The 21,661-nt window shown below is 40.9% G+C and overlaps 1 protein-coding gene across 5 annotated transcripts in view; it reads right to left on the bottom strand.

The window, feature by feature from the left end:
* The window catches only part of LOC138052064 (basement membrane-specific heparan sulfate proteoglycan core protein-like), a 109,306-nt gene extending 88,143 nt beyond the window's left edge, over nucleotides 1–21,163 (bottom strand). For 4 of the 5 annotated variants that reach the window (XR_011132986.1, XR_011132987.1, XM_068898424.1 and 1 more), the window contains exons 1-5: nucleotides 20,974–21,163; nucleotides 20,122–20,212; nucleotides 16,929–17,582; nucleotides 7,742–7,863; nucleotides 1,157–1,330 (exon numbers count right to left, since the gene is read on the bottom strand). Coding sequence is in view for 3 of the 5 variants with exons in the window: in XM_068898424.1 (XP_068754525.1) it covers nucleotides 1,157–1,330; nucleotides 7,742–7,863; nucleotides 16,929–17,582; nucleotides 20,122–20,212; nucleotides 20,974–21,042 (1,110 nt within the window). In the remaining 2 variants the exon portion in view is untranslated. The remainder of the gene's footprint in view (nucleotides 1–1,156; nucleotides 1,331–7,741; nucleotides 7,864–16,928; nucleotides 17,583–20,121; nucleotides 20,213–20,973) is intronic. The other variant, XM_068898423.1, reaches the window with a different exon arrangement.
* Between the last annotated feature and the right edge of the window lie 498 nt (nucleotides 21,164–21,661).

Genomic DNA, 21,661 nt, shown 5'->3' with positions numbered 1-21,661 from the left:
AAGGATGGAGCTTCAGTAGCTTTAAATACCCGTAAAAGGGAGCACTGACGGAGAGGGGGGAGTAAAATGAGCGCACCGTTGACCTCAGGTTTGTCAGTTGAATTGCTTTTACGAGTTATCGACGTTAAATATGGTTGCTATACTTTGCTTTGCTTTACTAGCAGGTGAAAACGCATTGCCTAAAATATGTTCTTAGTCGCTTTTGGAAGCATTTGGAATTTTCTTTCTCTCCAAGCAATATACATCCCAATACATATCTTTCTCCCCAAGTAATGTATATCCCAATATAGATCTTTCTATTAACGAAATGATATATAAAATGAATCATATACTGCACTGTCTGCGGATATGAAATCAAGTAAAGCTATGATCCTCGCAGTTATGGACGCAATTTTAGCAATTGCGTAGAGAAGCCTGAAAAATTCAAATGACCAGGTCCCAAAGTCAGTGGCTTCATAGCTCAGTTGGTTAGAGCACAGTGCCGGTATCGCGAGGTTCACGGGTTCAAACCCCTTTGGAGTCCTGAATATATTTTGGAATCATTGATACATTGCAGAAAAACTAGAGGACCCAAGATGGAACCTTGCGGACATCCGAAGCGTGAGGAGACATGACCATTGTAACCTACAACTGAACTTCAATATGTTCGAGAAATAATTTGTTATCCATTTTAATGCCAATCCCTGTATGCTGTAGTATCCCACTTTCCAGAGAGCTACGAAGACACCGATTGCAAATCCATCGCGATCCAAAGCAAGAGAGATTTTATCATGGAGGTGAGTCAGAGTAAGTGTACTGGAGTAATTTTTCTTGAGGCCACACAGTTTCAGGCAATATAACCACACGATCGGATGAACTCGCGTTAGACAATCAAAATTTGGAGAAAAAAAGGGAGGGGAAATTTTTCTTCTTGTGGGACTTAAGCGTATGCCATGTAAAGAGGACTAGACAAATACATTACACCAAAGATCCGTTCTAAAACTATCATTCTAACTTGTCAATTACGCTCTAGCCTCTCAAAAGAGCCCATCGGCAAAACAAGCTTCGTTCCACAAGCCATCGTTTTTTCTTAAACACAAAGTATATTCATCTAGGTCGTTTTGGACAAAAGACGTGTGGGAAATTGTTAACATCCCTTTAACCATTAAGTCCTTACCTTGTTTCCTAAAAATGCCCTCGGCAGGGCCCAGTAATATTCTGTTCCTTTAGACACGTTATGAGCAACGTAGTGATTGTCCACTGTATATTTAACTCCAGGAATTTTGAAACCATCTACATTTACTAAAAACATCTTTGAATCCCGTGGGAGAGATTTTATCTCTAACATCAGCTGTCAAAAATATGAAATAACAATACAGCAAGTATTTCAGTAAGAGTAAAAACTAAATACAGATCGGTTCATGCAAACGAAGGCTTTCTGGCTAATTAAATGCACGGTTATGATGGAGAATATGAGAAATACAGTATATAAATTGGACCTGCGGATATATAACAATGATTTTTGCAGTGAGACATTTAAGAGAGCAATTTAAACACTTGTTGTGAAGTATAAGAACTACAGGCTTGAACACAGGCGCCCCAAGCTCAGAGGGAATATAAGGATTTCTATGGGAATCCCGATAAAAGACCTGAGAAGATAATTTCACCAAAAAATTCTCAACTAAAAAGCCTAACCTTATTGCCATCGTTGCCATCGTGGGTAGCTTCCTTCCTGTGAGGTCTTTTTTTTCACATTCGACGCGAATCGAGTCATTATCAGTTCCTCGGTTGTCAACGGTCGTAATAAAATGGACGTATACAAATCATGGACCCGATCGATGGACTACCCCTGTGGACCACCCCGCATTTTGTAAATTCAATACATTTTACAAGCAGAAAATCTTTAGCCGAAAGAGAGAAGGGATCCTCCACTTATCTAGAAAATTTAAGCAGGAGTCCATGACTACGTAGGAGAGAACAACTCCCATACTAAGCCTATGTAACGGTATTTTTACAAACCAGGGGCCCGTTTCTCGAAAGTCCCTAACCTTTACGGGCCATTTTCGGGTGTCACAATTACCTTTGTATCTCAAGAATGAAGAGGATTTAAGTCGTCAAACTTCACAGTTAGTTTTCATTTTGTTACCTTGAAAACATATTAAAAGATTGGCCTTCCAAAACAAGGGGTTGGCAGTTTCACAAGTGGCTTTTCGGGCCCAAAAAGTTCTCGGGCGCCAGGAGCCCATATACAAATTATTTTTAGACTACCTTTTCTGGAAAAAACAAAGACAATTAGGGTTAGGTGACGCAATAGCGCCAAGTTAGTTTCTTGTGATTGGTCATCGGCCTCCTAGAGGAATCTCATTAGCGGGAAATTTAATCTAAAAATAAATCACTGTTGTGCAAACGCCATGACAAGAATATAGGGTTGTTGTTCGCTCCTTGGTTATTGGCTACTGATTTAAGCAATTGCCTGTTTTATAGACACTTATACCACCTATTTGATGGCGCCAAAGGGATTCGTCTATAACCCGCTTTTCGAATATAAGTTCATTTCATTTATCGCGTCTTTCACCGGAACAAATGAGCCCAACAAACTGACCTGCTCCCAACTGAGTGTTGGTAGAGCATTCCACTGACATCACAGAGGTTATGGGTTCGAATCCCTTTGGAGCCACCTCAATTTTTACGTGTCTATAAGGACAATTGTCCAGATAAGTGTGAGGATCACTTCCCTCTTTCGTCTCAAGATTTTTCTGCCGGTAACTTTGCAAAATGAGGGGTAGTCCATGAGCCGTGTCCATGAAGGGGTCCATGGACCGGGTCCACAGGGGTGGGCCATGGACCTGGGGTCCATGTTTTATATACATTTTAATAAAATACCAAGGCTGAACACTGAATTCTCACGAGCCCACCAAATAGAGTCAATTATATATTCCTGGGTAAAATGTTCCCACTGTTACAATTCCACCATGGAATTCAAGGGCAAAGGTTTTTCTTTCATTTCAATCCGCTATAGCTAGCCGCGTAATAGAAGCCCTGCCAGCGACGTGAGTCGGCTGTTAGTGTCGCAAAGGAAAGGATAAAACGGTTAAAAAAGATCCTCACGAACTTTGAAGACGACACGGCGACCGTTAAGTTTGGTTTGTGGGTTGGTAACGAGTGCGGCGGGTCTAAAACACAGGTCACTCGTTGCAGGTCATTGTTTTACGTTTTGGAAAGTAACGAAAACCCTCAATTTGGCTAACCCTAGGCCTAAGGCTGGTTTTTCGGCCTAAGGTTAGCCAAATTGAGGGTTTTGGGTTACTTTCAAAAAGGTAAAACAATGACCTGAAACGAGTGAACTGTGTGGAATGTGACCTGTATTTTAGACCCGCCGGTCGCCGTGTGGTCTTCAATTTCGTGAGGATCTTTTTCATTGTTTTATCGTTTCCTTTGGGAAACTAATAGACGACTCACGTCGCCGACAGGGCTTCCATCGCGTGGCTAGCGGATTGAAATGAGAGAGAAACCTTTGCCCTTAAATTCCACGGTGAAATTGCAGCCGTGGAAACATTTTATCCTGGAATATTTGACTCCATTTGGTGGGCTCGAGAGAATTCAGTGTTCAGCCCTGGTGTTTTATTATGACCGTTGACAACCGAGGAACCGATAATGGCTCAATTCACGTCGAATCTGGAAAAAAAACCTCAGGGAAGCAACCCACAATGGAAATAAGGTTAGACTTTTTAATTGAGAATTTTTTCGTAAAATTTTCTTCTCAGGTCGTTTATCGGGATTCCGATACAAATCCTTAGATAGATAGATGTACATAGACGTTTATTAAAAATACCTTAATAGCAGCTAGAAGCTGAATAGGCCATTTCCGAGTTCATGCCTGCCTCCTCTTCAAAGCGAGTCTAAGTGCGAAGTTTTTGTGATGGTAATTAGTTCTACTTAACATATGAATGAAAGCGAATTTTCACAACAAAAACTTCGCACTTAGACTCGCTTTGAAGACGAGGCAGACATGAACTCGGAAATGGCCTATTGCAAAGGTGTACAAATTATGCAATAAAACTAAACAATAACATCTAAGAAAGAACTAATTTACATATATAATTATAATAAATGTCAGTTAAAATGTCTTGCGCTTGCTGGAATGAAAGTATCTCTGAACCGGTTTGTTTTAAAGGAAACTCTAAATGGTCTGCGTCGTCGTAATTCCATGAGTTGATCTCGGTTATCGAAAGGCAATAATTGATATAGACAATCCAAAGAATTGGAGACGATGCTGTTAAAAAATTTTAAGCAAAGATCTTCTCTCCGGTCCTTTAGAGTTTTCAGCCCTGCCATCTGAAGCGCTCCTCTATAATGATTATTGTAACCGTATACAATTTTCAAGGTTCTCTTTTGAACACGTTCTAAACTTAAGCTCAAATAATTGGGGAGACTATAATGGTAGACCTGACGTCCATAAAGTAAGACAGATTGAATACATGCAACATAAAATTTTGCTAATTCTGATGATGGTACATTAGCTCGCTTTAACTGAGTTAAAAAGTAAAGGCGCTTAACGGACTTTTTAATCGTCTCAGAAACGTGATTGTTCCACTTAAGATTGTCTTAGAAATACACACCCACTAATTTCACGACCCTAGCAGAGCTAACCTTAGAGCCATTAATTTCTATAAGTTCGTAGGAAGTGGGAGAGCGCACAAAGGAAACTCTTAGCTCATTACATTTTTTCGGGTGGAGTTGGAAGAGTTGAGTGTTGACCAGGTAGCTACTTCGTTTATCATAGACTGAGCATTGCTAGGACTATTCTTACTTATGATTTCATACACTGTCGTGTCCTCTACATATTTTATACAGTCACTAGCTGATGGTACTTTCAAATCATATATCATAACCAAGAATAGCCACGGTCCCAATTTTGTTCCCTGCGGTACTCCCGCTCGGACCGATCCCCACTCTGAGAGACAATCATGTGCAAGTTTGACCCTTTGTTTCCTATCTTTAAGAAAAGCTGTTATCCAATTAATGACGTAAGGATGGTGTTGTAGGTAGAGAGTTTCGATAGCAAAAGGCTATGATCTATCAGATCGAAAGCTTTTCTATGGTCCAACGCAAAGATACGCACGGTGTTCCCCGTTCTCCGGTTGCTTGCGCCCAATTGTGCAGCAGATTTATCAGTGCGTGCGCAGTGGACGACCCTGGAATACACCCAAATTGATCTGGTCCCAGACGTTTCAGAACTGCTGGTTTCACATTTTCGTGGACGACGTAGTGCTCGGCAATTTTGGATAACGTTGGTGTCAATGAAATAGGTCTCAAGTCCTTCGCCGTATCCTCAACAATCTTTGTTTTGGGAAGAAGGGTGATGTTTGCACATTTCCAAATATCCGGTAAAGTCCCTTGACTAAAAGAGGAATTGATGATACAACACAAACGGGCTGAGCGAGCTCGGGAGCGAAGTCACGCAAGACCCAGTTTGGGATATTATCTGGGCCCCCAGCTTTCGAGGAGACGACCGCACTAAGACCTTTGAGGGTTGCTTCCAGTGAAATAATGGGGGTTTTAAAACCTTCAGTGCTCGCAGTTTCGATATTATCTAAAAGTGGATCAAACGAAGTTGAGGTTCTAGCAGAGCTGTATTGATTTCATTAGCCAAGATCTTAAGGTTGATTGAGATAGCTGGTTTGCGTGCTAGAAGCTGATTTGCGACACTTATAGCGGAGCTCCGCGCGCGCGCGGAGCACCATTGTTAAGAAATTATGGTAACCCATCGATGCGAGAAAATTTGGTTTTATAGCCATGACGTCATGAACGTCCGTACGTACGTCCGTCGACCCCTCCATGTATGCCAATGCATACATCTTTGATATTGGACATCCATCTTTTGATTAATTGACACCTGTCAGAACAGACAGGTATCACATGACCATATCGCGGGCTCAAGCTTAAGCTCACCGAGGGCAGCTGTTTTTTGAAGTTGACCGCTGACCAGGTACTGTTTTTCGAAGGCTCAACCTAGGACCTAGGTAAACTCACCTGAACATAAGCGAGGCTTCACTTTTCGTGCGCTTTCTGGGGCTCGACGCGGCTACACGGCCATACTATATATCAACGAAAGTTCTTACACAGTCAAACGCTTTTCGTGTTCAGGTGGAAAACGGTTTGGAAGATGTTTTCTTTCTGCATTTTTTGCTGGTTTCAATCCAGTTTGACATATCGTGATATCTGTGGTCCACACTGGTGGCTGCAGTTATTCAAGCCAAGCATCGGCGGGATGTAAACTTAAAGCTGAGTGTTTATTTTTAATTTGCTTAGAGCCGCTTTTTTCTCTGTATTGCAATTTTTGGCATATCTTTAGAAGCTCTGATAAGGTTACGTGATGCCTGGAGGACCTATGTCTAGAACAGAAACGAAAAGACTGAGCGAAAGAGAACGACAATGACAAAACAGAAGACCAGTAATAGCTCATACTTAGCACACAAATTCTTTCCTTGGGCACTAAACCGTTTGTTGTTTTTACGGATGCGTTATTTAAAGTGGATGGGTATTTTTAAAAGGTGGTTTAATCGGTTCTTCCTTTTTTCAGGAATGAAAATCGAATTTTTATAGTCAACTGGAATGAAATAACAATTATCTGTACTCTTTTGGACATAAAGAAAAAGTTGATTTGTTTGTTTGTTTGTTTGTTTGTTTGTTTGTTTTCCTCTGAAATGCGAGCGAACAAATGCTTTTTTAATTTGTTTGCCCAACTGAATTTCGTTGTGCCTCGACAGTGACAAGAAAATTTTGCCCTTCTGTAAAAAACACGTATTCGCAATGAGTTCGCGTAAAATTAGGGGAAATCTCAGTAGCTTGTGTTTTCAGAAGTTTATTTAATTTTGAAGTTGGTCCTTTCTTGGTTGCAGGTCCGATTCTTGTACCAAGCCAACCTGGCGTGTTTCAATGAAATACATCAAAATGTGAATGATCTTGTCTTCAGAGATAAAGTGGAATAAAGTACATCAGTAAAACTCTTCTTTGACCTTGAACTGACAAAGTGTTTTTTTTATGGCTTCTAATTTTAGCATGATTCCTATTCGCTGGCTATTGACAGTTGACTCTGAAATGCTTGTTTTCTTTTAAAACTCATTCGGTTCACGAAAAAATTATTTCCAAACTGGTGAATTGCAAAGTAAATTTCACTAGAAAAACCGATGTCGCACTCATCGCTTCGTGATTCATGCGATATTGGTTTTTAGCGTAAAATTTACCGTGGAAGTCATTAGTTAGGCAATGAATTTTTCTACAGAAGAAAGCCAAGAAAATGATTTAATTATTAAAGCCGAAACCGGAAACATTTCACAAACCGTACAGGCAGTAAGAATAAATGATCAGGGAGCTCCGCTTTTAGGCTTGGCTAAATTTATATATTATTTCCCTATACTGAGCTTGGGCGCTTGTGGCTTGAACGGGCCTCAAACTCTTGTCAAGTTAGAACATATAGCATATGGCAATCAGAAGGTTCTGGTTTTGGTTTAATTCCCAATCAAGTCTGTTCCAGATTTTTTTCGTTAAAGCTGCGTCTGCGAGGATCGTTATGAAGCAAGTTCAATAACTATTAGCAAAACAAAAATATCCTGCAATTTGATTAAGCTCTAAATGCGTGTATTTCCGAGTAATTTTCAATTTAATACGTTACAATGTTCACAATATCCACTAGGGTAATAAGACTGTAAGGATACGATCTAAGTGGGCGTTCAGACACCTCACTAAACGCCCCACTTACCCTGTCTCGGTAGACGTTTGCACGACTGCAGTTCTGCGAACGCCCAGCACAAAAGCAGGATACACACTGTCCTTGCTGTCCTTGAAGTGCAGAGCTTTGCTCTCCTGGAGCACAAAATTCATCTGATGAGAAAAACAACAGCATTTATTGAGGGAAAGAAAAAACCCTTTTTGGTCACGGGTTGTACAGAAGAGAAGTTAGGCTTGTTACGTAATATCTCAATGCTTACGACGGACCTAATGCAAAACATTACATTAAAATCCGTTGGCAGTAATTGAAGAATCTTCTCGACAAAATCGGATGATAACACATTCTTACATACATATTTATTAATCCTTCAAGTGAGAGACACTATACAGGATGCTAAAAGGTCAGACGGGTCCGACGGGAATACATTTAAAGGCTACCTTATTGGAAAATACTCAGGTTAACTATCATCATCGTCATTGCAAAATACTTAAATAAATTAATGCAGTTTCTACATGAGGTTTAATTCATTAACTTAGCTTGGAAAGACCTAACTGATTCTGCACAGACAGCATCCCTAGATAGGCTGTTCCAGAGGGGAATTACCCTTAGGAAAAAAGAATGCTTGTATGCATTTGAATTTGTAAATATGTGCTAAACTTATAAGGATGAGTTGCTCGAGTTCTAGAATATGAAGACTGAACTGAATTTGGAATAGGTATATGGACTAAGTGGTAAGTAACTTTATACGTCATAGTCACTGAGTCTACATATCTACGTTTTTCTACACTATCCCAGCCCTGTGAGTGTGTCATACCTGTCACACTAGAATAACTAGGATAATCAGAGGAAACAAACCTAGCAGCAGCACGTTGAATTTATTCTACAGATGCTAATTTGCTGCTTTTCAAAAGGAGACCAACAGGGTGACGCATATTCAACACATGAACTAACAAATGAATTATAGCCCTGGACCCGGTTGTTAGAAAGCCGATTTACGCTAATCCCAGATTAAAAATTAACCACGGAGTTTATTTCTCTATTCCCAAATGTGGTTCAACGCTGATATTCGGCAAAATTTCCATTAGAGGAAGTCAATCTTGAAAATCAAACAAAAGCAAAAGAAAGTTTACCAAAACGTTGAAAAAATAGAACCACATTTTACGCTAATCCTGGATTAAGTTAAACGGATTTCAAACAACCGGTCCCTGTTCTTTAACATAATTGCTGCAGCTAGGTAGATTTCTACGTAAAAGGCCAAGGATCTTTGAGGCTTTAGATTTGACCTCTCTAACTTGTGTATCCCACTGCAAATCATCTTGTATAAAGATACCCAGGTACTTATGAATGGCATGATACTATCCCTAGGGTTTTATTCTGATAGCTAATGGTCGATTCTGGGTTGGATCTAGTTATAGACAAAACATTGAATTTGTCAAAATCAAGGCTCATTTGCCAGGTTTTGCCCCAGTCAGTAGTAGAGTCAATGTCATTTTGAAAGATGACTTCATCCTTAGAGCTCAGGATTTCACGATACATTACACCATCATCAGCAAATAGCTTTATCTTGGGATTTAAGTTACACGCAATGTCATTTATGTAAATGATGAACAAAAAGGGGCCAAGCTCTGTGCCTTGTGAAACACCAGATATGACATCAGCCCAACCTGATTTTTCACCATTTACTTGAACACGTTGAGAGCGGCTAAGAAGGAATGATTTAATCCATTCCAAGGTCTTATTTCGGACACCATAGTAATGGAACTTATGCAGTAACCTCTGATGAGGGACACTAACAAAGGCTTTTGCAAAGTCAAGCAGAAGGACATCAGTTTTTGTACAGTTGTCAAGAGAGAAGAACCAGTCATCCAGAGCGGTTATCAATTGTGTTACGGTAGAAAAGCTTTTGCGAAATCCATGCTGATAAGGTGTTATGATGTCATTATTGGAGAAATGCTTCGACGTAAAGCTTAAAACAATATGTTCCATAACTTTACATGAGATGCAGGTCAACGAGATGGGTCTGTAATTTTCAGGATAAGATTTGTCACCCTATAGATGGGACTGACCACTGCTCTGTTCCAATCTCCTGGTAGGCACAACCGGAAGCTATTACTCAAGGACAAAAGCTTGTGCATGGTCACGGTCAAGTTAACCGAAAGATATGCAACAGTACCGTTCTGACTTTTGAAGCTTTCGGGGTTTCAAAACCAGTCCATCTATATGAACTTTGTTTTCACTAAGGCCTCATTGATATTGCTTAAGTTGATCTTTTTCTCGAGAAATCGTTTGACATTCAAGATTCACAGATATGCCTTCCCCTTTTACTCTTTTAGGAGACATCTCGGGATCTGAAGTTCAGTTAAAGTAGCCAGTGATGCTCAAGTAGATCGTAAGATGAATGTTTTACCACTTTCAATTAAAGCTCGGAAACCTCACTTTATTCCATTAGTACATTAAGGCTTCCCGCACAGTAATGGACGGCGTTTTGCCCCCTAAGTCCCATCCCAAATTCTAGATTTAGGCTATAAATAAGGTACCTACGTTTATTCTGCTTTCAGTCTGACACGTACATCAAGGGTACGCTAAAAATTCTGGTCTCATTCTTGAAGCATTGCCCTTTGTAAAATTTGGAGTGACAGCAGAGATAAATGGCTAGTATTTTCATACCCCAATTTTTTTGGGATCGGAGTGTCTCCAGATCCTATTTATTGCTGATGCCCGCTACTGCTAATATAACACGTTTAAGACCTCATTAATCCACTGAAATAGGATTGGCAGCGGTGGGATTCGAATCCATGCCCCAGACGAGACTGACACCTTAAATAGAACAAGATGTCGGCATCAAGTCTTTTGAATCTAATTGGTCATTCATTCCCTTTACTCGTCTGGCTCAGTTCAATCATTTTTCCAAATGATAAATTTTAGGTTAAAAACTTTATGTTGTTGCTGCTTTGTATCATTTGACACCGACTTTAATCCGAAACAGAACTTTTATATTGCGAAAACGGAAGTGGGTGTCTCAATAATGATTATAGAAGTAGAAGTAAAAACGGCGGCAGCCGTGACCTCGCGGGTTCAAACCCCGTTGAAGTCCTGAATTTTTCAGGCTTCTTTACGCAATTGCAAAAATTGCCTTCATAACTGCGAGGACCATAGCTTCACATGATTTCATATCCGCAGTTCATATATGATCCATTTCATACATAATTTCACCGATGATTCATTCCACACGGGAACATTAGAACCCACAAATGACCAGCTCCCAACGTCAGTGCAACGAAACTGCAATGAGGAAATTTTGACGTTTCACAAGTTGTCGTTTAAAAGCTGTTAAAGCTGTGTAGAGAGCTTTATGTGCCTCGCTTTTTGCCGTCCTATCCAATGTGGAGGCGCCTATTAAGGTAAAGAAAGTTATAGTTTCCTTTCGAGTCCTAACATTTTCAACATTTGAGGGAAAGAAAGTTATAGTTTACCTCGCGAGTTGAAGTGGACTACAACGGACACATGGATGCCGGAGAGCTGTGCTTGGCAATCGCTTCTCCTGGTCCGGAGCCGCTTCTAGTTTAGCAAAATGGCTATATAAAGGAAAACATAAATATTCTTTCCCGAATTTGAGGTTCTTGGTCCTTTAGAGCTCAATATTTTTCGGTTGTTTACATTTTAGCAACCACAGAGAACTAGGATGAGGGGCCTCCCCACCGCTTCCTTCCTCGAGGAAAGCAGAGCTACAGGGATGTTCGCTTCCCTGAAACAAGAGCTTAGTAAGAGATTAAAGCCAAATTTAGAGCTCCGAATGGGCTCTGAAAGTGATCAGGAAGCCCTCTAACGGTGATGACTAACGCTCAGATGTTTCACCTCTGCTCACTGGTTGTTTTGCAAATTACTTAGGGGATTCCCCTAGGTCAAGTTTTGACAACTTAGCAGAGGAGTTCTCGGCAACTGACAAAACAGGTGTGCCAGTTAACGCCAAGCTGGTCACTGTGCTAGAAGACCTTATCAAAGGCGATCCCCCTAAAACAAGGCTAGAGGGCTGGTGAAAAAATACCTAAGACCAGAAAATTGCTAATTGCTAGTCTCCTCAAAAGTGAACAGAGCTATTTGTAATCGGTTGTCTCCAAGTAGGAATGATCTCTTTTACAAACATTGTTTTTGTTATTCAAGTGTGCCAACCACAGGTAAAAAGAGACCCTTTGTGACAGCCAATGAGGCTCTGGTTGGCATATTAATTACAATAGATGACGTCAACGTTATATTCGCTATACCAAATCCACAGACAGGGCTCTTCAGAAAGCTCGACAGTTTTTTGTTTTCTCATTTTGTGCCACCATCAATGCCTGTGGTAAAGCATCAGGCGAGTTCTAGGCTACTCTCCCACATTCCCTTGTTCTAGTATTGGCAGGAAACCGGGAACTGAATCTTCGTGGCCGAGAATCTCTAAAGCCAGACTTGAACGCCCAGTTTGCTTCTCCAGAGGTGGCAAGTCTTATCCTGCAATGCCTTTGTTAGGGGAGAAGGGGCTCCTACCACAACCAAGAAGAAGCAAGGCCGTCAACTATGATTTCAGGTCAATAAGGCGAGAAACCGCTAAACTGTAATTCTCAGGTTGGTTACATGAGTAGCGTTGATATCCTTATTAGGTCAGTTGCACCATTGCAAGCTGGCACACCTTGCAGTGTGTATCTAGCTGTGAACTTGAATTTGATTATCTTTCTACACCGCCAAGTCCCTGGCCTGCAGAATTCAAATTTCTGTTATTGAGCAAGAAGCTATTGATGAAGGAATTAATGATCTATGAACGTTGCCAGTAGGAAACAGGGGAAATTGTTTCTCCGATATTCCTATGACCAAAAGAGAAACCTGGGGTTCATAGTGTTATTCTCAATTTGAAGTCTTTAAATCAAGCAGTGACCTACTGTTCAAGATGGTTACTCTAGGATCTACTATAAGGTTGATGAAACCTGGGTGTTTTATGTCCTCTATAGACCTATCCAATGCCTTCAATGCCATCCCTATATTACCTACCTTCAGAAAATATCTCAAATTTGCATGGAGGGGTCTTCTGTTCTGTTTTTGGGCCCTACCCCTGGGACTGACTGGTAGTTGTTGCATCTTTACCACGGTAATAAAATCAGTTTCCCACCCTACGCACCCTGTACGGACTTAATTGTTTGGGTATATTGATAATTCTTTTTACACCGAGGATTTTGAGGAGGCCTGCCTTGAGGCTATCTTACATACTGCCCAATTATTTACGCGCTTGGATTTTGTGATTCACCTGACGTAGTCTGTTTTTTACCTACGCAGTGCCTTGAGTTCTCAAGATTCCTGTAAAAATATTCACATTTGCTTAACCTTAACGGAGGCTGACAAGGTCGTTGTTTTGTGCCATAAAGCTCTGTGCGCCCAGCAGTTCTCAATCCATGAAGTTGCCATATTGATAGGAACTTTAGTATCTACTTTCCATGGGGTGGAGTTTGGTCCTTTATGGTATGGACACTTGGAATGGGACAAAGAATTGGCACACATCTCTGAAAGTTTTTTCGTTGTAAACTGACAGCATTGGGTGCTGTTAGAGTAGTGGGTCATCTCAGTCTCCACAGCTTTCCGGGTTATTGACCATTGTTCCCCAAATAGATGCATCACGCATGGGTTGGGGTGCCACAATGCACGAAACCCAAACTCAGTATTCTTTAGCCGCTCTTTGTGGGGCAGGGGAATATGTCCTTATTCGGGTCAGTGTCCATTCTGCGAATCAGAATATGTTTTACAACATGACTGCTATTTCTTACGTCAATGGCATCGGGGATGCATGAACAAGGAATGCAATACCATTGCTAAGGAAATTTGATTGTAGGCCCTTTTAGAAGCATAGTTGGCGTTTCTGCTGCGCGTCAACCGGTGCGGTTTAATGTAAGTGCAGATTCTCTTTCGCGCCGTTTTGAAGATGGCATCATAATAGGAACTGAATCGCGGTATTTACATTTATTTATATATGGGTTTTCTTTGTTCCCCAGATTGATCTGTTTGCAAGTAGAATCAACCATCAACTAGTGCCTATATATGCTTCCTGGAAGCAAGATACGAATGCATCATATGTGGATGCTTTCCTTGTGAATTGGTCACAGTTCACTAACAGTTACATTTTCTCACGGGGGTGCTCACCATCTGTGCCCAGAACGGCAACCCCTGACATGCAAGGTGTCAGGCGACAATTAATTAAGGGAAAGGTTCCGGGCGAGGTTGCCAACTTGCTCATGTCCTCTTGAATAATTAGCGGCAGCAAAGAAGTAAGATGTTCACTTTCGCAAATGCATGGTGTGCATCCGGTCTACAAGAGAAAACTGATCCACTACATCCGAGTGTGAACAACGTGTTAACGTTTCTCGGAGCCTTTCATATTAACCGACTGTCATACTGGACGATTAATACAGCTTACTCAGCACTCGCAAGCTGTTTAAGGGGATTGAATTTCGTGGTTGTCACTACGCTGACTGACCATCCTTTTATAGTGCGCTATCTGTAGGGTGTGTTCAACTGTTGCAAGCTTACTCATCGAAATCATGTAACATGGGATCTTATTCCTGTCCTAGAATATGTAGGACTATTGTATCCTCTGAGCAAGCTCTGTCTCGAAGAACTGACCCTTAAACCGCTAGCTTTAACATATGGGCAGCGTTGTCAAACACTGTCATTTCTGAGGATTAATGCTATGGAGAAAACTCCTGATTATTATTTATGTTCTACATACAGGATCATGTCAAGCAGGACAGACTTGGGAAAAATCCTCATCTCATTTTTTGTTGGGAAGAACCCTAAAGTACCCTAAAGAACCACTTACTCTACTCTAGAACCCAGCTTGTTTCATGACCAAGGCAATGGCCGTCTGCTCCTTTGATATGTCATGCCTTATCGGCACACTGGTAGGAATGCAAATGGGCGATGAACTAAAGCTGTTATGGAAGCAAGTGGAGGAGATACAGCAAGGTTAAGGCTCGCCGCGCCAAATCAGCAGCTATATTGAGAGCAGTCAGGTGATTCCCACTGATGAAATCCTGAAACACATCGGATGGTCTCGAGAATCTGCTTTTCAGAAGTTCTATAACCAACCCGTTATTGCTGGAAACAGCTTTGCTGGAGCTGTGCCAGGTCGATAAGTTCGCTTTGTGGATTGAAATAGTTGTGTCCACGTTTATTGCTGTAAAATCTCATGTTAACCGGAAGTAACGTCACCGGGATTTGGTAGAATTAGGAAATTAAACGAGCCTTACCTGTAAGGTGAAGTTTGATTGTGATTCTGACAAATCCCGGGTGACTCGGTGAGGGTTAACATGCCCTCCCTCACAGTTTTTCTACTTGCCACCCCTTGTTCTTCCATTTTCCTCTGTATTCATTTGTATCTTGATAACCGTGTCCACAACCTTTGAAAGTCTGATTATCGACGGCGGCACGTGTGCATCCCATGTTAACCCTCACTGAGTCACCAGGGATTTGGCAGAACCACAATCAAACTTCACCTTACAGGTAAGGCTCGTTTAATGTTCTAATCTCAGAACAAGATATGTGATCGGATCTCCATATTCCTGGTCAGCATTTGTCAGTAATTTTGATAAAGGGATGTAGTTTCCAAAGAAACTGTCATGCTGTGATGGTGGGGAAGTGAAACACAGAAATGGGTTTCTGATCAACTGAGATGATATTGTAAATTGACCACCGTAAAGAATTCGAAAGCTGAAGTTTTGAGCGTTAGCCCATTTGTCGGAGGGAATTACGGAATTATGCGTTGTTAGCGGTCTATAAAGTGAAAAGATGTTGCTACGGCTGGGAGAATAGCAACGTGGATAAAAAGAATAAATGAGTTGAAAAAGCGTTCACCAAACGCTTTGCCGACTGTGACCGATTGAAATTTCGTGTTTCCGAATATATACATCCCCAAGGCTCTTTGTCTCAAAAAATGTCAACCATAACAAAAAAGTGTTTTCACTCACGTGATCAGTAACCTTGTTTTTCCACCGAAACAAAGGAAAACGTTTGCATGACAATAGAGCTCAATTTCCAGAGGATAGTTGGGTACACTAACATGGCTGCCGTGACGTCACGTGAAAACACTCTGTAGGCAAAGTTTGATAATTTTAATTCCGTGGGGAGTGAGGGAGTCTATTTGAAAAACGAATCTTTGCTCAGTATTCGGCTTTCCGGGTAGCCCTGGCAAAGCGAAAGGTCGCTGATCAGCATGTGTTCGCTAGAATGATTGGGAAGGTTGAAGAGTCGAGTGACTGCTTTCGATTCTTCCTTGCCGTTTTATTTGCGCATCTAAAAAATTCACATATAAACTTTATTTACCTCGAATTGCAGAGTACCTTAGTGGCTAACATATGTTAGTAAATGGCACACAACAGAACAGAACAACAAGTACAACTATTTAAAATCCCGAATGGCAGGGGGTAAACTAGTGGACGTTTTACAATTAAGGGCAGCCGAGAAGTTGAACCTAGGACTACCAGGATCAAATCTAGCGGTTAGAGCGCGTCTTGAACCCAGGATGTCCAAATCTCATAACCAGCGCTCTGACCACTGGGCCACACGTACACTCACTGCGAGATGTTTGCAAAGGCGGTCTCCTAGTCCACTTCCCTGTTTCGCCATGCAATGTATATCTTTTTCCATAGTGTGCATGTTATGCAATAGATACCAATTGCAGATGTACATGTAAAGCGGTCGGTGCTTTAAACAGAATGCTTCGGTCCTGTTATTTTGTTCGCATGGAGTTTGGGCGCACTTATTAGTATCCGGTTGATAGTCAGGTTTAAGTGAGCTTCTATAAACCAGAAAGTTCGAATTTATTTACGGTCATGGTCAATTTACCATATCATATCATCAAGTAAAGCTATGCACGCAATTTTAGCAATTGCTTAGAGAAGTCTGAAAAAATTAGGACTTGTTTGAATGTTTGAAACATTTGTTGTTTCAAACATTTGGACCCACACATGACCCAACATCACGGGCGGAAACCCTGTTGAAGTCCTCTATTTTTTGGCTAATCTCTATGCAATTGTTAAAATTGCGTTCATAACTGCGAGGATTATAGCTTCACTTGATTTCATATCCGCAGTTCAATATATGATTCGTATCAACTCAGTTCATAAACCCATTTCTGTGCTATAACATAAGAGCGTCGATTGCGTGCATTTACACAAGCATGCATCATGATTATAGCTACCTGGTGCTGGAAACAAACATTTTTCTTTCACATCACACCCCTGGGCAAGGCTAGGTATATGAGTTTCCGAAATACTGCAAAAGTAAATGTAAAACTCGTCCATGAAGCCATTAAACTGCAGCGCGATAAGCTCGTTGACAGAATATTCTCCAAGAGTGGTTAGATCCCCCCATGCTATCTCCATCAATCCACCATTTGAAAAGCCATTCAGAATTTTCTCTCCATTCAAGAACACCGCGCACCGCCGAGAATAAGAGTCATATTGAACGAGGAGATGAGTCCAGATATTTCCCGACACAACTGGCGTCTCGCTTATCAATTTAAATGTTGCACGTGACGGACGGACCGCGGTGTATGCCCAGTTCAGGTATCCTTCAAAAAGTTCAAATCTAAGTTCCCCAGCCTCGTCCACAAGGGCCAGAATCGGATGAATTCCGTACGTTGATTGCAATTTGACCCAAACAGCAATAGTTATTGCATCAGTTACAGCTGCAAATGTTGCACTCTTGAACTGTACCTGTTCTGCATTCAGGTTCACATAGCTACCACATGGTCCACTGCTCTTTCCTGGAAATTGGGAAATGCGTTCATGTACCTCTTGTTTGTCAACAGTTTTGTCGCCAAATGAAAGATATACCTCTGGCTTGCAACATCCTGTTTTCAAATTAAAACAGACATTTGTGATACACTGTGTGGATTGCCAAGCTCAATAGGATTTTTACCGCTACTACTAACCTATTTTTGTGAAATCTATCTATGCTACAGTTCGCTCTTCCAGTCGGTTACAACTCACTAGCAGAAAACTTTCATTAAGATAGAATTAAAGAATTAAAGTGAAGAATTTAGTCAATGAATCATAGGACCGAGGTAAAGAAAGCAAAAACAAAAGTCAAATGAGATAATTCGAAAACGATTTGCATGCGATTCAAATGTAAAACGTAACCAACGTGGAATAACGACACGTCTGATACGGTAAGTACATTTAGCCCAACTTTGCGTGGTTCCCACGCACAGTTTCGCCACGATATCATTGGCGCCATTTCTATCAGCCTCTATTTCAAAGCGAGGTAAAAAGCGAAATTTCTGATAAGGGAGTTCAAACCAATGAAAACCAATTTTCATCAGGTAAACTTCACACTGAGACACTTTATAAAAGATACGGAATATCGAAATAATGAAAACTTATTATTCCACTACTACGCCACTTTACCACATTTGGTCAAAAGAACACTCAAAATATGAGACGGTAATACACTGTAGTCTCCCGATTTGACCGGTGTAGAACAGAGCAAATACGGACAAAACGGTAGTTTTTCAATGAAAGAAATTGTTTTCAACGCGATACAAAGCCTGAGAATTTAGTTTGTCATCGCTTGTCTCTCGCCATTTTGTTTATACAATTAAATAGAGGACATTTGGCTGGCTTACGGTGCTGTTTACATCGTTCGCAAGAGCCCTGAAGGACAGATGATGCATTTTTTTAGAAACACCTTAACAGATAAAATTGAATCAAAAATCCACGTTCAAAGATCCACGAAAACGCCATTGCCAGTTAAGTTTATCATTCTACTGTGTCCACCAGGGAGATCTACGCATTTCCACTACCCTCTCTATCCTAAGAAAACACGAGCAGAAGGCTCTATGCACAAAGATACCACTTAGCAGGGGAGTGACAGGCAAGACTTTAACCGACACGGAAAGAAAAATAAAATAAAATAAAAATAAAAATAAAACAAACAAATCCCACCCACTTTCCGAGTGGGATTGCCATACTGGCAACCCAGTAATAAACGATGCATATTTGAAAAGCGGGCTCTAGACGAGAGAACTGAGTAATCCTCGCACGTAACTGGAGAATTTAAGTACTTGTCACTTTTTATAGACAAATGAAAAATTCAACGGGCTTCAACCCATGACCTCTGCAATGCGGGTACACAGTTTGGACTGGGTCAATTTGTTGTTCCGGTGGAAGGACTGATGAATGCAAGAAATGTATATTCGCAGTGCGGGTTTTAGACAATAGCATTTCACCGGGATAAAATCCCGTTGAAGCCGTCTGAATTTTTCAGGTGTTTATAAAGTGACAATTGCTGGCATTGTCCAGTTGAGTGCAAGGATCACTAATAACTTCCATTCAGAAAACGCACTTCAAAGATACATTTCTTTCATTCCTTGCGTTGCGTAAATCAAGAAGATAACAGCGGGATACGATCCGCAAAAACATTCCCAGGAAAATTTTGTCTAAAACACTTCTGAGTACTAAATTGGAAGTCGCTTCACTTATTTTGCCTTTCCTACTCCTTTTTAACGGAGACTTTCAAGTCTTGAATTTACGCATCTTTTCGTAGAGATGTGGGGTGTCAATCTCTCACGGAAAATGAGATGTGTTTGATGCCTGCGATAACGAAATAATTCGGGTCATGTGTTGTTACCGGAAAACCGCAGGTGTTTATTCAAATAAAGGAAGATTGAAAGGGACACTTCATAAATACCATAATACGCTTTGTTTGACCTCCAAATATTTGCATAAGCATTGTTTCCAGTTTATGCAAAATTTTGGAGGACAAACAAAGAGTATTACGGTATTTTTGAAAGTGGCGTATTGCGTTTTGGAGTTGAGGAGAGGGACAGCGAAGAAGGCATGTTGCATGTTGCAGATGTTTCGTTTTTTATAGCAATAACTTTCAATGCAGCTTGTTAGGGCTGGTATTCACTAACGACGCAAGCATACGCATAAGCAACGGACGAAAACTAACATAAGCGTTAGTAGTAGCTTTTCTTGGGACAAAACAGACATAGACTGCTAGCAAGTCAGTGAGCCGCCCTTGTTTAATTTCTACAGTTGTAGTTCTCTCCCAATTCTCCCCTCAGCTCTTCGGTTCGCTTGCGTGACTAGCGGGCGGCTCGACTGACATCTGGTGGCTAATGAAAACAAGCCTTCACGTCTTGTTTACCCGTTACAAGACAGAAGGTATTTTTTTGCGTGAAGAAGGGTCAAAAAAATCAAAATCTCTATGCAGCTTCAAAGGTACAGTGGGCATATGTTTTTTTGTGTTTAAGTCGAATGGCTGTCTCCCCGGTAGGATGAGTGCCGGTAGGGTGAGTACAGTGGGCATATGTATAATGCAGCCTCTCCCCACCCCTCCCACAGAAATCAACAAACCAAGGACTTAATTACAGTACATGTGCTTACTTGGTGGTTTGACTGCCAACACATTATCTGCTGGTCGAAAGACTCTGCTGTCCTCCGGCAAATTCTCTCCGTCAGATGGGTTATCTTTACCCTAGATAAGCGGAATTGACAATTTCAAATGTGGATAATGCGTTGATAACAAAATTAAGCTTCTTATCCGTCGCACCACAAGGCTCGCCTCGTTGTACTGATGCATAGCGTAATATGTGTGTAATACTGCTATGAACCCTGTAATCTTAATTATTTGATAACAATACCTCATGCCGGGCTTCATACAACCAGATGCCACATCAAATTCTCCATTTTGCAAACGGAAATCAACGAGTTTACCGTTAGCGAATCTAATCACGAAGAGGCGATATTTACTTTACATTTCAAACCAGAAAAATTCGCAGAACACAATCTGAGATAAATCCTATTCTTAATAAGTAAACGATCAAGGCATCTTAATTGAGGTGGGTTTGTCACCCGAAATTCAAATACATTTATAGGAGACTTGAAATGTTTTCATATTTACTTAACTTGTATGAAATTAAAAGAATGTTTACTTTTACGCTTTTGAAGAGTAACATTGAATGTGGATTCCACCCTTGCATTAGTTACGAAAATTGTGCTGTGGTTCGTTTAATATTCTAAGCGTGTTTCACTCTCTATGAAAGGCGGCTCTGCCATAATCAGGGAAAGGTTTTGATTACACCCAGAAAAATGCTCATAAGAAAAATAAACAAATTTGCAACGTGATCTTCAAGGCCTCAAATGACTGCAAAACTTGCTGAAAAATGTATTTAAAATCGTGCTGTAGAATACGAGTGGCAACAAGGCACAGGACACTGAACGTAGAGACAAGCTTACCTCCAAAGGTCTACCAAAAACCAGGAGCGAGAAAAGGAGTACGCCAAAAACACATAGCAATCGCTTCATTGCGTTTTGATTGGCCTGGCCTGAGGAGCAGCAGTCATGTACAAATATATATCTATCTTCAATCTCCACGACTTTGTAGATAGAGGAAAGGGAAACTTCTCCCTTAACCAGCTGAAATCGATATCCTGTTTAACAACTGTCTACATCCAAGTGTTTCTCTCTCGATACCGGAAGTCAGATATGTTTGCCTATCACCTTTCTACTAAAAGGTCTGATTGGGGGAAAAGCATGTTTAACGTCGACAGAAGCTTCCATACCTCGTGTGGAAGACAGTCGGCAAGCCAGTGAAAATGATGTTCATACAGCGAGAAACTGACTGGAAACGATAGAGATTTTCAAAATTAACGTTCTTTTCTTTCTAAACGTTTCAATTATATGCTACACAGTACTCATGATATATCATTTTATCACCTTCCACACGTGAATTGAAACCTCACGCAGCCTTGATGTGTTGATTTTATGTCCCGTGGATGAAATATGGTCAACAATGTCTGATGTGTGTACTTAAGGCCTGTTTATATATGGATAATCAGCCCGGTAAAAGGCCTGAAGTTGTTAGAATGGACGAATCCCACTATTCCCGCCCGGTTTACCGGGATGAATCTCAAGAATTTGTTTA

Source organism: Montipora capricornis, chromosome 6 (genome assembly GCF_036669925.1).
Source record: "Montipora capricornis isolate CH-2021 chromosome 6, ASM3666992v2, whole genome shotgun sequence".
NCBI lineage: Eukaryota > Metazoa > Cnidaria > Anthozoa > Scleractinia > Acroporidae > Montipora > Montipora capricornis.
The sequence above is the reverse complement of the archived record's forward strand: the minus strand, read 5'-3'. Positions and strand labels throughout refer to the sequence as shown.